Raw genomic sequence first — 15,224 nt, forward strand, 5'->3', positions numbered from 1 at the left:
ATTCATTCATTAAATCCTTAAAAACGCAAGAAGAGTGGAGAAAAAGAAGGGAAAAATAACAAAAAGGGGATAAGAATATATGCCAAAAATAAAAAAGGGATAAGAATAAGTTAGAAAAATAAGAGAAAAAAAGAAGAGCATGAGGCAGAGCCAGCCAGGTAAGCATAATTCAGGTTGGCAAATGGAGTCTTGGCGTTTCTCTCTCCTCCATTGGGGGAAGAGAGAGAGAGAGAAACGGAGGAAATGACAGACTGGCATTAAGGAGGTTAAGCATTCTCTTTCTCTGTCTCTATATATCTTAACTCTTTTTTAAACATTCTTCAGGTTTTAATCTTTGTGATTTTTGAGATAGGACGAGCCTTTGGTGTTTGGATCTTCAAGAAAGAGAGACACTTGGGATTTTTTCGTCACCATGAGTCTCTTCGGTCTTGGAAACAGGTTCCTCATATCAATTTCTCTCATTTTCTTTCTTCTGCTTCATCTTTTCACTCTAGATTATGTGATTTTAGTTTTAAAAAACAAAAAAAAAATGTATCTTTTTATGTGGTTCTGGTTTGACCCTTTTGAGGGTGAGCTGGGATTTTGATTTCGAGGCTGCCCTTGATTTGTTTTAGATGTTTTTGCACCCCCTTTGTATGATCTTAGTGTTTACTTAATCTGCTTGGAAGTAATTGTCTTTATGTTTTTTTAAATGGGCTGGTTGATCATGTATAGAGCTATAACAGACATAATGATTGCCTTGCCTGTGTTGGTAATATATATGTGAAATTTGAATTTGATGATTACTGTGTTATAGGCTTATAGCAATAGGAATTTGTCTCATTCTGAAACTGCTAAGCTAATAGGAATTGATCAAGTGATTCAAGAAAGAGAATTCAAATGGGAATCTATATAATGTAAGGAATGTTTGGAACAAAGGAGGGGAGGAGGGAAAATATAATTTCCCAATATTGGGGCTGAGGCAAAAGTTGGAAGGAAGGAATTTTGGCTATTTTCATCTTTTAAACCAAATGAGGGTTGAAATTCCTCTTGTCCCTTTCATTCTCTTCCAATCAAACATTATGTTAAATGTTTTCAAATAGGGTGTGATATTACTATTGGGTTTTGTCATGCCAAGAATGAGATTTTTGAAGGATATTTTGCTGATTGGGTAGTGCTATGATGTCATTGGATCACACGGTCATACTTTATTTGATCTTGCAAGGATTATTTTGATGAGTTTTAGCTGCTTCTACTGTTAAATGATGAATATTATGTCATCAAAATTTAATTTTTTTGAATTTTTTGAAACTTAAATTTCGGTTATGAGAAATGGGACATAAAAATGTCATTTCTTAACGATCAAGCTGGCTTCAACAATAAACTTTTCAAAACTATTTTACAAAATTTAAAACCGTATGTACCATTTATAGGACATAGATCATTAGTAGAAACAATTATATGAGCCAAATTGCTCCAATATGCAAATTTTTCCCTGCAGGTTTTTCCTTAAATAACATGAATTGTCAGATTTGATTAATCCCTCTTCTTCTTTTGTTTTTAGTTTTTATTCTTTTGCTGGCTCATAGTGTGGTATACTTGTGTTTTGTTTCTGTTTTTTTTTTTTTTTATGATATGTGTTTTGTTTCTGTTGATGACTACTCAAACTAACCAAACTTTGATCCATGCAGAAACCAAAAAACATTTCGTCCAAAAAAGAGTGCTCCATCTGGAAGTAAGGTTGGTCCTTTTACTTCTTGTGGAGTGATCCACTGGATTCTTTATATTTTTATTTATAGTTTATATTCGATCAACTGAACCTTCTATGCATTTTAATTATGAAATACAGGGTGCTCAACTTCAAAAACACATCGATGCCACGTTGGGTAGTGGAAACTTGAGGGAAGCAGTTAAACTCCCTCCTGGCGAAGATATCAATGAGTGGCTGGCCGTGAACAGTAAGAATAATTAATATTTAGCTTTTGGCAAATATTTCCGAAGTTTCCAACTATAAATTGTTTTCTCCCCCTGCCTCTCCATATGCTTGAGACTTATTTTCCTTAACATCTCTGATGTAATTGTTTATTTACACATAGCCTGGTAACTTTGAGTATTTGGTAAATGATATTTCACTGCAAAATTGCAATTAAAACATTTTGCGCATTGCCATTTATATTTTGTTTTTATGTGCAGCCGTGGACTTCTTTAATCAAGTGAATATTTTGTTTGGTACACTTACGGAATTCTGCACACCAAGTAACTGCCCTACAATGTCTGCAGGACCAAAGTATTGTTCGATCCTTCAACTAACTCTTCTTATTTTACTTTCATAGTACTGTCATGGCTAGATTAGATTGGCTATTATATGTATCTTTTATCTGTAAGGCTTGTCTGCAATGTATTTATACCAATTGGCTTTAGAAACTTGTAACTTTTAATTATAGGTAATATCGATATATGGTTTGGTAAATATGAGGAACAAATTTCTGTACCTATCGAATGTTGGACCTTGGAGTAATGGGTTATGTAAAAAATTTAACTCCTATGAACTTGAAGTAGAGTGGGTGTGGAGTTATATGGGAGATTCTGGTTTTGAATATGCAGTTTGTGACTAAACATATTTTCCAAGATGATGAATCTATATGCATAGGGACTGGAAAAAGGAAACAGATTTCAACTATAAAACTGGGAAAAATTATTTTACATGAAATTATTGTGAACAACAGTAAACATATAAGAGCTAGTATTTAATGTATTAAACTTTACAGGTATGAGTATCGATGGGCTGATGGTGTTACTATCAAGAAACCTATTGAGGTATCTGCTCCAAAATATGTTGAGTTTTTGATGGATTGGATTGAATCTCAGCTAGATGATGAAACAATTTTCCCCCAAAAATTAGGTATGCTTGACATATTGATAAAGCTAGTGGGCTTGTTAGCTGAATTTTCTGGATTGCTATTTTCTAATTTGATGCATCATAGAACGATTTTGATTGATGGCTGCATTGCTGTAGGGGCTCCCTTTCCATCCAATTTCCGAGACGTGGTCAAGACAATTTTCAAACGATTATTCCGTGTATATGCTCACATTTATCACTCACATTTCCAGAAGATAGTGAGTTTGAAGGAAGAAGCTCATCTTAATACTTGTTTCAAGCATTTTGTTTTGTTTACTTGGGTAAGTGGTTATAAAGATAAAGTTTATTGATGCATTTGTTTCCTTCTCTTTCAATTTTGTATTGTGTTGATTGTGTGAGGGTGGAGAAATTATTTCATGGTTTGGACCACCACGTGTCTATGATCTTGGTCATTCTTCACATAACGCGTGGCTCAGTTTTTTGATTTACGAGAAAAGTTAAAATTGAGTTACATGGAGAATGGTTGGGACCATAGACACATGATAGTCCCAAACTAAACAATAATTCTCATGATGGTGCAATTTTAAGGGCATTGCCTTGTGACCTAGAGGTTGCTGGTACAAATTTTCATATTCAAATGAAAATATGGGAACATGCTTTTGTATTATTCAACTTGACTTCTGTCATCTTTTTTTATTTTCCTGTTGAATTTACTGGTTGATGTGCCATTTATGTGCAGGAATTCCGTTTAATTGATAAAGCAGAGTTAGCACCTCTTGAGGAACTTGTTGATTCTATTATACAGTTATAGAGTGGTGATGTTTTCTTTCCCTTCTTTTTTGGGAGTTTAAACATTGAAATGTAGGGTATACATTTTTGTGCCCTTGTAAGTTGTAAAATACTTTCTAAATGAAATTTTTTTAATCTTATGTATTTGTCTCTTCATTGTTGTGATGTTTGCTCAATAATCGTGTGAATTAAGCAAAACTTCCTTGTGCAGCAAGGAAAGTAATAGATGAATTGACGCTTTGTATCTTATGACAGGTGTTTTGAAATTTTTTTTATTATTTTATTTTTCTTCTTCCTCTCCACCCTCAAATTAATAACACCAGGGGAATATCATAAACAATGGCTTTCTGAAAAGAACAAGTAATTGGAGCTCTTATCCAATTACTTACAAGATAGATATTACATTTACTATTCAAATTCTTTGCATTTTGTATGTTGATCCTTGTGAACTTCTCCCATATCATCAATAAAACCATGAAAAGGAGTTTTTAAGTAGTAGTTTAAAGCTTGCTTAGTATTCAAATAAATGAAGAAAAATGTTACTTTTCCCTTTCTAATTCGGTTTTGGTATACAATTTAAATAAAATGATTGAAGATTCAATAAATATAAGATTTCTTTTATTAAATATCACAACAGATATGCATTTCAAACTTTACATATTAAATATATATATATATATATAAACTAGCCACTTTTTCTTCTTTAACCAATGTCCCAAATTAGTTTCCTGCCTGGGCATTACACAGGATCGTTAGCATTTTGGAATAATTTGTTATTTAGTTTTTGCACATAAAAGTATCTACATATTAGAATTGATGGTTAACTTACTTTAAAAAAACAAAAGTAATGGTTAACTAAAATTTCCCTAACCATAAGTTAATTATTGTTACTATCACTGTCATTTAAAATTAAGGTTATTTTTCATGCAATAAAATATTTATTTTATATTTAAATTTGTAAATCTTTAAATTTATTCTTATATTACATATTATGCTTTTATAAATGGAACACGACAAAAGTTAACATTTATTTCTATCTTATGCCCTGCACATGAATAATTAAAATTAGTCTCAAATATATTTCAATTCCTATAAAAATACTACCTTATGGTTTTGGTCCCTAAAATTTCTTTTGTTTAATTAAAGTTAGACTTAAATTTTTATATTCAAACACAACCTTAATGCTATCTTGACATTCTAAAATAATAAATATTGTGAAAAAAATCTTAAAATGATAAAATATTTAAGAGTTACAAATCTTCCCACTATCTCGTATAAAAAGTATTAAAACAAAAAATAAATACATTTAATGTCTTAAAAATATATATATATAAAATTCAATACTTATCATTTAACGTATACTTTTATATTAATAATAAAATGGATACTACTTTTAGTATCTACAATTTGTTACCAATTTTATCCTTAAATTAATTACTATAAAAATAATTATACACTATAAAAAATTACTCATTATTTAACTAAAAAGAAACTTTTTCTCGACGGCACGAAGTGACTTTTTTTTTACTACTAGTACAAATAAGATTAATAAGATAGTAAGATACTTTAGAATTATTGAAGGAATAGTTAGGAAGGATTTTAAAAATAAATAAAAAAATCAACTGTGATAAGATAATAACACCTAAAAAGCCATGCTTAACTTTTGTAGTAACAACAATTCGTTCACTGAGAATGAGTTGATAACCTGATATGCTCAGTGTTTTAAATACGCAAATAACTTTAATATTTTGACAGCCAACTACACTTGAATCAGGATTATATTTTGACTAAATTTCTGTTTATTCAACCTAACTCCTACATTTCATCAAACAAATTGCGAAAAGTGAGTTTCAAAGGAGCCAAATTGTATGAAGACTCTCATCATTAACGACATCTAGAGGCTAATTAACATGAGCAAAATGAGAACTGCCATGCACAAGAACCAAACTTTTTTGTATTATTGAGTAATGAACTATTACAATACAGCTTATTCAGTCTCACCATCTTTTCTTGACATGAAAACATATTGAATAATTTAAAATCTAGAAATGAAACAACTAGAAAACTTTTCATTATAAAGAGTGGTTAAGGATGAGGTTTGCCCCTCAAGGTATGATGTTTAATGTTTATCGTGTGTAGTGAATGGTATACGGTATACTTGGCCTGCGCATGCTTGATCCTTTAATTTGAAATGCTGCGGAGTAGCTCCGTTCCTAGCCTTTTCCTGTGCCCTATGTAAACATATGTCCATGATCTAGCCCAACTTATAAAACTTAGGACCTGTATTGATAAATTTATCCAGAAGTACTTCTAAGAGAGAAAAGAGAAAAAAATATGAAATAAGTTTGTTATAAGTTAAAATTAGCTTATTAAACTAATTTTAATTTATAGAGAAAATTATTTCATTTTTTCTTTCAATTTTTTCTCCTCAAAGTGCTTTTAGATAAATTTATTCATCGAGACCCTTATCAGATAATGGAGCTCTTGAACAATCACATTCCCACCTTCTCAAGACAGAAGTATTGAAAATAACATAGCACAGCAACCCTCATCATTGCATCATACGAAAGACCACACCTACTGTGATGTCTCTAATCTTGTTTCACATATACATCCTGGCAGAGGATTTGCATAAAAACTTTCCTCTAGCTTAGGAAATTCTCCACGCTCCCTAGGATACGGAGCACCGATTCGGTCTTCATGAAGCCTTTTCACCTTGGAGCTGAAATTCTCCCAAGAAACTTTTCCTTCATCCAACTTATCCACGAGTTTAACAAAATTTACCCTGCATAGAATCAAAATCAGCAACAGTTTCACATAGCAGAGTAGAATAAATATGATCAAACAGTCAAGCTAGATGTATTGCAGAAGAATGGTTTAAGAATATGTTACTTGTCTGGGTTGATGGTCTTTTTGAAGTTTTCGAAGCGCCTATGGCCTTGTACTGCCTTTGCCATGTTTCCATCATAAGTATAGAGAAATATATCACTCTGAAGTGCAACAATATAGTCTATACCGGCTAACATGTTCTGGTGATTCTTGAAAGGATCCAACTCTTCTTTGGAAGACAGAGAGGAATGAGAGAAAATGTTGGGGAAATGATCCTCAAGATATTTCATACTTCCTCTTCCATATGCTTCTCCAGCTACCAGATAAATCCTGGTTTGTGATGGAAAACCAAGTGCGTTAAGCAATAGGGCAGTTTCCCTAGGAGTTAATGGACAACCTCCCATCAATCTCCTCTCAGTCCCATTAATCTCTTTCTCCTTCCAGTGGCCAACTTCATACCGCATGTTTCGTAGTTCTTCATCTTCTTCTGCAGTCAAATTGTGGCTGCAGCCAGTAAATGCAAGCATATCCTTCTCATACCTGTTGAAAAAGCAGATAGAGCAAGGTGATTTCAAGCAAAATGTTTAATTTAGAATTCTTTGATAGGATATAAAATATTAGTTTATCAGTTTAAATTAAGGGTTTGTTTGGATAAACTTATCTAAAAACACTACTAGGAGAAGAGAATAAGAAATAATTCAAAATGAGTTTCTCCATAAGTTAAAACTTAACTTGTGCATAAGTTTTTTTTTAAAAAAAGATTGGAGAAGCTAATAGAAAAAAGTTGTTACAAATTAGTTTATGCGTAAACTAATTTTAGCATATGAAGAAACTTTTTTCATTTTTCCTTCCTATATTTTTTTCTTATAAGTGTTTCTAAAGAAGTTTATCCAAATAGATCCTAATACTTAGGACTCTTACTCCACAGTACAACTACTTATAGAGTATGATTCAATTTGATTTGACAGTAAAATAATAAATGAATATTTTATTATCAAGTATCAAATAATGTAATCCCCAAATGAACTTGACGTAATTGAGGTATTTATATGAACAGAGCAGAAGATCACCATAGTCATAATATGTCCTTTCGTCATTAAGAATACAGACGTACTCAGACACATAAGTATAAAGAGCAAAAAGAAGTAAAAAGAAAGGGGGGAAATGAAAGAAAGATAAGAAGAGAAGAAGATTCACTCCTCAGTTGTACTAAAATATTAGAGTTGCAACTTGCCTCAAATGAAGTGCAAGATAAGGATTTTCATTCTGTCGCATTCTAGATACTAATTTGTTTCCAAATTCTTCAATTGGAGCTGAATATTTCAATGCTCTATAATTTACACGACATCTTAGTTTTTGTATGGAACTTGAAATTCCATTATTAGCAAGTCTGGAATCAGTATGGGTGAAATAGATCACTTTGTGGTGCTTTAGGAGGGGAAGAACCTCAGTCTTGTAATAACTGGCCTGTGAACAACCACATAAATTTATTGACTGTCATTAAAACATTATGAAAAAGGGACAGAAAAAAATTGTCATTACATGGCACAAAGCAACTCAAAATAAAAATGATAACAAATGTGTCTATCATTTCACACACATTTTCTTACAAGCTACAACTAGCTGCGCCTAAAAGATTATATGGGTTGGTCACCTTAGGCAAGCATACAATAAATTGATTAATCAAACATATCATTTTGAAATTAAAAAGAAGTAATATGACATAGACAATTTATATTGACCTTAGACCAAGATATTGGAGGTTTTGAGAAAGGTTCAATTTCAGCATAGGCAGGTGGTAATGTCTCAACTATGTGGATATCATCCTTCAGCATCCCAATAAAATGTTTCCAGTCAAACAAATCCTTGAAGCCACTGCAAACATATCAAAACAAATTAACTACAGAGTAAAACATTGAATATCGAAGCTTATTTGCAACTTTAAAGGTCATTTGAGAGACAATTATCAAACTGGAAGCCGATCAATTGATATTACTGTTAACTTTAAAATAAAATGATAGCTGAATGGAAAATGTATGGGAGAAGGAGAGATTCAATGCACCAACTATATTTTCCTCGCATCTGCACTTTTGCCATTTAAGGTAAATTGAAAGTTACTAAAATTATCTTAAAAAGATGGTAACCGTAAGATTGCAATTGATGACACTTCTCAAAAGTGTAGCATAAGTTCCAACAGGCTAAATTTATTCTTACTTCATTTCTTACAGAAATTTGATCATGTCTATTTCTGTTCTGTGCAATGCCTAGATTTGAACTAGTCTAACACCACAAATTTATCAACAATCAGCATTTATTGAAATTTGAACATTAAATTAAGTTTTGGGCTTTGCAAGAATCAAAGGCATTATGCATAAACCAACCTTGCATCACCCCAGTAAGAGGTGTGATCGAGAGAAGGAAGAACAAGTGTTGCCTTCATAATCTTAGCAACAGCAACCATATCACATATCTGCATTCAAAATATATTGACACATTAGATTACTCTTGCTTCCTATCTTCCTCTAATATCTCATTAGAAACCAACACGTTCAGACCCCAAATCTCATTTGATTCAGACCACCATTAGCATTTACAAGAATATAGCCATTGGTCTTTGCATCTAGCTCTGCAAAAGAATTCAGGAGTTAGACTGTTAGAGGAGAGATCTTCGACCACAAATACAAGAAAGGAATATATTTGATAACAAGATTACATACTTTTATGATTTCTTGGCAGGTCTATACACTGTGTGAAATTCTCATAGTGGGGTTTAGACCAGATACCTGACTCCTGAATAAAAAGCAAATGTTGATAAATGAAAAGGTAAACACATCTGTGAATTTATACACCAATAAATCACCATTTTCTGTTCATTCCATATATCTTGCAATTTTATTTAACAACCAAACATAATTTACTGAATAATACACCTGAAAAAAATTAACATAGATCAGAGGCTTACTTCAACCATGCCAGCTTGGCTATCAATCACTCCTGTAGTTACCATCTTTAGAGTCCGTTCAACCTCACTGCCTCCCTCCCTATCTGCATAACCATGGGAGCTTTGATCCATTACACTTTGACTATCAATGGAGTCAGATAGTTCCTGATCAAAAGGTGAAATAATTTACTTAGTGTGACCTATTTCATTCTCATTCTACCAAAATTCTTAAAAATTACGAGAAAACTTAGATACAGTTTTTTTATATTTTTTTAAAGTTATTTTCTAGTTATAATTGATGTTTCGTTTTGGTAATATACTAATAAAGGTTAAATTTTGATCCTCGTGACAAGATAGAAGTATAAAACCGCTTCAACAACTTTGTGGCCGTGACAAACACTTAAACAGCCACAAATAATTGTGCAAGACTAAAAGTACCCGTTTTCCCCATACAGCTACTAAAACATAAAATGAATATAACTATAGAGCTAAAAATAAGGAGATAACTTGGATGGTGTTGTTCTTGGATAAGAGTTGAAATTTCATCTTATGTACTTGAATTTAATAAAGTATTTAATGAAATTTTATTAATATATATTTATACATATTATTGTGATAAAACTCTATCTCTGATTTGTAAGTTACCTTAACTAAGTTTTATAATAATAATAATGTGAGAGTTGTAGCATGATTGAAACCTGAATAGATGGATGTGATCGGAACCACCAGGCAGTGGTAGAAATCTTGAGCAGAGCCAGAAAGAAGCACACCCCACAGAAGAGCAAGAACACCCAGTGCCCAAGTTTGTTCCTTTTCTCCTTGTGGCTCCCATGAACATGATGATGATTCCTTTTCGAAACAGACCCTTCAGCAGGAACCAAAGGGGATCTGGGGGAGTTGATTTGGAGCTGAACCTCATTGTTGTTGGTGCCGCGTTTGAACGAGTGGGCTCGCCGAGTCATGGACCCGCTGTAACGCGGGCTGTTGACTCGGTGAGGAACGCCATCCACGCTGGTGTTCATGCTACTGCGCGCCATGTCATGTAATCACACATCACGAGTTCAGATGACACCGCCATTAAAGTAGCTCAATGTTTTCAATGTGTCTTTCCTCTTCTTTTGCGTGTCCTGAATCGGAAAATTTTGCGGCGCTTAGTCAAGTCTTTTTGCTTTACACTTATTTTTCATCTGTGTTCTACTTTTTTTTCTCAAGACAAAAGTGGCAAAACGACGAAAAAGTAAAGAAATGTTGGTTTTGAGATGACTCATATATATTCATTCTAATTGCATTAATATATTTTTTATTATATAGAAATCAGATAAATATTAACATAATCTCTGTGTCACTTTTTAAATACATTCTTTATTAGTTAAAATATATTAAAAAATAAAATTTGACAGATTTATATTTTATTTTTTATTATAAAAATAAGAAAGATTACAGAAATAGTTATAACGAGGATTGAACCTAAATTTTCATATTTTTAATTATTTTAATTTCTTTATTTAATTATTAGATTAATTTTATTTAATTATTTTTTTTATAATTATGTAATTTTTAATAATAAAAATGAGTATCTTAATAGAAGTATAGAAATTGGATTTCATGCCCTAATCTTAAAGTTAAACTATTCTTTGGGATAAGTTAGGCACACCTTATAATAATCATGATTTGTATGTCTGTGGCCAGTGATAATTACTCAAAAACGATAAATCACATACGGATTATCAAGGCACATGGTGAGATGCTTCTAGTTGCGTGTGCTGCCTCATTATTTATAGGAAAATCATGTGTGGATATTACTTTTGGTAGTTGACATTTTGGAGCGAGGGAGAAGGGAGAAAAATTAGTACTAAATAATATGATAAGATGAAGAAATATAATCAATATTAAGTGTTGGTGATATTAAATTGTTATAGTATAATGAATTTTGTTAGAATATGATCTAAATTTGTAAATCAATTTTATAATAATTAATTATTTAATACATATAAAAGTATTATATAAACAACTTGGAGAGAAATGATAAAAATTAGAAAAGAGTCGAGTGGTGTTTATAAAAAATTTTAACACTTTTTTTTAAACAAGTGAAGTAACATAAATGCTCATGCCAAATTTTTCAATCTCAAAAATATAAACACAAACATTTAAGTAATTTCACCTTTGTCATTATCATGAAAGATTTTGTTTACAGAATAAAATATTTAATTACTAATTAACAATAAAGTTTGTGTTCAATTGAAATTCTCATACATCCTAGTTAGAGTCACACATACAACTAGTTAAGAATTAAAAAATAGTTCAAAGATAAAAACAAATTAAAATGCTAGAAAAAAAAAACTTAGTCATTATGACAGGCCTATGCATCCTCCTCCTTCTCCGATGACTCTGCAACTTTTCCTCTTCCATGGCTAGCAACATGTTGGTCCTCCAAAGTAAGTTGACCTTGTTACATAATTTGTATAACTCTAAAAAAAATATCAATAGACCTTTTTATTTGTATTTTTTTGAATTTTGGTCACAGGTCGCTCTAAGTGAGTTGAAATTCGCTCAAAGCAATCAAAAATTGCTTTGAGCAAGCTAACTCAAAGAGGTTTGTATTTTGGGTGCTCAGAATGAGAACAAAGCTCGCCTTGAGTGAGTGACCACCAAGAGGCCACTAGAGAGCTCATGATATACTCGCTTAAGCCCATGGAGCTCGCTTTGAGCAAGTATATCAGTATAGCAACAAAATAGAAACAACGAAAATAAGAAGGGAAGAATAATGTTATCCACTAGGTTGCCTCCCAACTAGCGCTTCTTTAACATCACTAACTTGACAGATGACAAGACCTTTAGGAGTCCTTAAATTCCATTTGAGGGCTTGACCCTTTCCTTTTTAACCTTGTAATGTCTTTTTGAACCACCCTTCCTTTAGATGTGTATCCCTTGATAACATAGGGTCTTAACCACTTGGACTTCTGTTTTCCTACAAAAAATTGAAATTTAGTCTTAAAACGATATACTTGTTGGTCTGAATAGAAGCTTCTTTCTCTTGGAGTTTTCACCTTCTTCTCGAGTAGATTTGTTGATTTCTCCCTTCTTTCTTTCTTAGGATTTGTCTTTTTTGTTTCTTTAATTATTAAACACACCCCTTGCTTGAATGACTAACTCTTTCCTTTAAACACATCAGGAGTAACCACTTCATCTTGCATCTTCAACTTGAATTTTTCATTTGCCACATCAGTAAGGGCATTTGCGATCATCATAAAAGGTCTCTCCAAAATGATAGGGATATCCACCTCTTACTTAATATCCATAACTACAAAATTTGTTGGAAAAGTGAACTTGTCTACTTTTACCAACAAATTCTCCACCACTCCATAAGGATATTTTAAAGATTTACTTGTCAATTGTAGAGTCATTTGAGTTGGCTTCATTTTTACCTCTCCAAACTTGGAGAGAATGTATAGGGATATCATGTTGATACTTGGCCCTAAATCAAGAAGAGTTTTCTTCATTGTCAGATTTCCTATAGTGATAAGAATGGTAAAGTTTCCAAGATCCTTAAGCTTTGGAAGCAAAGATTTTTGGATGACAGCACTGCAATTTGCCTCTATCTTAATGATGTCTTCATCAATGAATTTATTTTTCTTTGTGAGTCACTCCTTCATAAACTTGGCATGGGTAGGCATCTGCTCCAAAGCTTCAGTAAATGGTATATTGATTCAATGGTGTTTAAAGATATTTAAGAATAAAGCATACTACCTTTCTATACTATTGTTTGTGGGTACAAGAGGGTAATATATGTTTCTCACTCATCAACTTTTTTCATCTTATTTTCTCTTACTTCTTTATAGAGCGATGTGTCTGTTGGTGTAGTGTATGTTTGCATGAAATACACTTCACCAAATTGTTACTTCTTATTTGATAAAAAAGCTACTTATTACCTTTAAGGTGCAAAAGGAAATGAATTGTAGATGTGTCAATTAAAACCAAATTTTGGCTGACTTCATATATTTCAAGATATTTGCTTATCCATTTTCTGATGAAAAGAAAAACTCCATCCCTTTATGCATTATGAGTACTAAAGAACCTTTTTATTTTTTTTATCTGTTAAAGCTACTTAACACTTGTGTTTATTATCATTAAAACTTAGTTTTTGAGGGGTCCTAGGTCATCTTTTGATGTAGTAATAACAAACACATTTTTTGAAAAATTGTTTTTTTAAGCATATAAGGTCTAGTTGTGTTCAATTTTAGATAATATACAATAATGCATATGGAGCATATATCAAAATATAACATATTAGAATATAGTGACATGCATGTATATCAAAGATCACGCAACATGTATACCTAAAAGAGAGTTTAAAAAGAAAGGTTCCCCTTGAAAACATATAATTTCTCTTTTCTTTGTTTCTTCCTTCTTTTTCTCTTTCTCCTCCTTCAAGCACAAACAAAAATTAATCCAAAGTGAAGTCTTCATCATCTAAGCTAGGATCCATTTGGAGCTTACTAAGAAACTTGAAATATCTCTTATCATATTTAAGTTGCAAATGATGGGTTAACCTTGTCCATGGCAAAGACTAGAGTGGTCACCAAAGACTTAAGCTCCAAGACAATTTATGACACTTATAGCTTAGTGTGATAAGAGGAGGTTTGTACTAAAAAATTTTCAACAACAGGTGCAAGAACAAAAATAGAGTATGTATACACAAAACAAATATTTACAAGTAAATCAATAATAAAATGAAATGAAAAGGGTGATGGATAAACAAAACTATAGTAAGGTTGGTACATAATGTTGCAATCAAAGGGTCTAGTGGTAGGTGGAATTGGGAATTGTAGAACTTTTCATCCCATGGTGTAAATAAGGTAATCTTTGTCTATTTTAGACACTTTAGATTGATGTGCTCTGGCATAAAAATGATGTTTTATGTCCTTAATATATTTGAAGGTGCATTCCTCCCTTTTGCAAATGTTATGCTACAAGCATTCAACTCAGTCTTGACAAGAGAAAATATAGTCCAAGGATGGATTTGACCAAGTCAACTAGAAACATCAATTATGAATGGAAGATATTTTTTGCTTTCGTCATAGTTTAACTCAATGGCAACTCTAGTGCAACAAGTACCTACAAAATCAAACCTGAGTTGTCTGATCAACTCCATGATCTGATCCTCAAGATGATGTTCTCCATGCAAATCAAGGAGAATTGTTTTTGTTACTAGCTCTATTTATGGGTGAAAAATGATGTTGCGCTCTTTTCAGTGGCAAAAAAACAAATATTCTTGTAAATTGTAGTAGGGTGAGTTTTTGAGAAAATCACCCACTATAATATAGTTTGGAATGTTTTTTCATTTGTTAGTTCTTCCACCATCCTTTCAAAGTCTTCATACACATTGTTGATATTTGCACGAGTTTTGCTAGGTGGGACTTTCTATTCAAAGTCTCCAAGACTTCTTGGATCGGGGTCCACCAACGAGGCATCCATGTTGATAGGCTCAACATAATTATACTTGGAGATTCATTAAAGAAATTTTCCATGGAGAGAACTATTATTTCAATAGTCTCAAAGTTCCATGCAAATCAAGGAGAATTGTTTTTGTTACTAGCTCTATTTATGGGTGAAAAATGATGTTGCGCTCTTTTCAGTGGCAAAAAAACAAATATTCTTGTAAATTGTAGTAGGGTGAGTTTTTGAGAAAATCACCCACTATAATATAGTTTGGAATGTTTTTTCATTTGTTAGTTCTTCCACCATCCTTTCAAAGTCTTCATACACATTGTTGATATTTGCACGAGTTTTGCTAGGTGGGACTTTCTATTCAAAGTCTCCAAGACT

The 15,224-nt window shown here is 32.2% G+C and overlaps 2 protein-coding genes across 2 annotated transcripts; one reads left to right on the top strand and one right to left on the bottom strand.

Annotated features, from left to right (window-relative positions):
• The first annotated feature begins 128 nt into the window (after positions 1 to 128).
• LOC109815269 (MOB kinase activator-like 1A) lies at positions 129 to 3,768 on the top strand. The gene is made up of 8 exons (XM_020379936.3): positions 129 to 265; positions 353 to 438; positions 1,671 to 1,719; positions 1,829 to 1,937; positions 2,173 to 2,266; positions 2,748 to 2,881; positions 2,996 to 3,159; positions 3,579 to 3,768. The coding sequence occupies exons 2-8, from the start codon at positions 413 to 415 to the stop codon at positions 3,648 to 3,650; spliced, it is 648 nt and encodes a 215-aa protein (XP_020235525.1). The 5' UTR covers positions 129 to 265; positions 353 to 412; the 3' UTR covers positions 3,651 to 3,768.
• Positions 3,769 to 5,560: 1,792 nt separating this feature from the next.
• LOC109815276 (O-fucosyltransferase 35) lies at positions 5,561 to 10,622 on the bottom strand. The gene is made up of 9 exons (XM_083059825.1): positions 10,097 to 10,622; positions 9,420 to 9,563; positions 9,175 to 9,247; positions 9,013 to 9,083; positions 8,839 to 8,927; positions 8,200 to 8,332; positions 7,692 to 7,924; positions 6,521 to 6,997; positions 5,561 to 6,413 (listed from the first exon to the last, which is right to left on the bottom strand). Exons 1-9 carry the CDS (start codon positions 10,433 to 10,435, stop codon positions 6,206 to 6,208), a joined length of 1,767 nt encoding a protein of 588 aa, XP_082915951.1. The 5' UTR covers positions 10,436 to 10,622; the 3' UTR covers positions 5,561 to 6,205.
• Between the last annotated feature and the right edge of the window lie 4,602 nt (positions 10,623 to 15,224).

Source organism: Cajanus cajan, chromosome 1 (assembly GCF_000230855.2).
Source record: "Cajanus cajan strain Asha chromosome 1, NIPB_CcT2T_4, whole genome shotgun sequence".
NCBI lineage: Eukaryota > Viridiplantae > Streptophyta > Magnoliopsida > Fabales > Fabaceae > Cajanus > Cajanus cajan.

Excerpts from the sequence above, each read along its gene's own strand:
- LOC109815269 (XM_020379936.3), top strand. The coding sequence starts at position 413 with ATGAGTCTCTTCGGTCTTGGAAACAG. Across the intron at positions 439-1,670 it reads CTCTTCGGTCTTGGAAACAG|AAACCAAAAAACATTTCGTC; the intron begins GTTCCTCATATC and ends TGATCCATGCAG. Across the intron at positions 2,882-2,995 it reads AATTTTCCCCCAAAAATTAG|GGGCTCCCTTTCCATCCAAT; the intron begins GTATGCTTGACA and ends GCATTGCTGTAG.
- LOC109815276 (XM_083059825.1), bottom strand. The coding sequence starts at position 10,435 with ATGGCGCGCAGTAGCATGAACACCAGCGTGGATGGCGTTCCTCACCGA. Across the intron at positions 9,084-9,174 it reads CCTGCCAAGAAATCATAAAA|AGCTAGATGCAAAGACCAAT; the intron begins GTATGTAATCTT and ends ATTCTTTTGCAG. Across the intron at positions 8,928-9,012 it reads TGAATCAAATGAGATTTGGG|ATATGTGATATGGTTGCTGT; the intron begins GTCTGAACGTGT and ends TTTTGAATGCAG.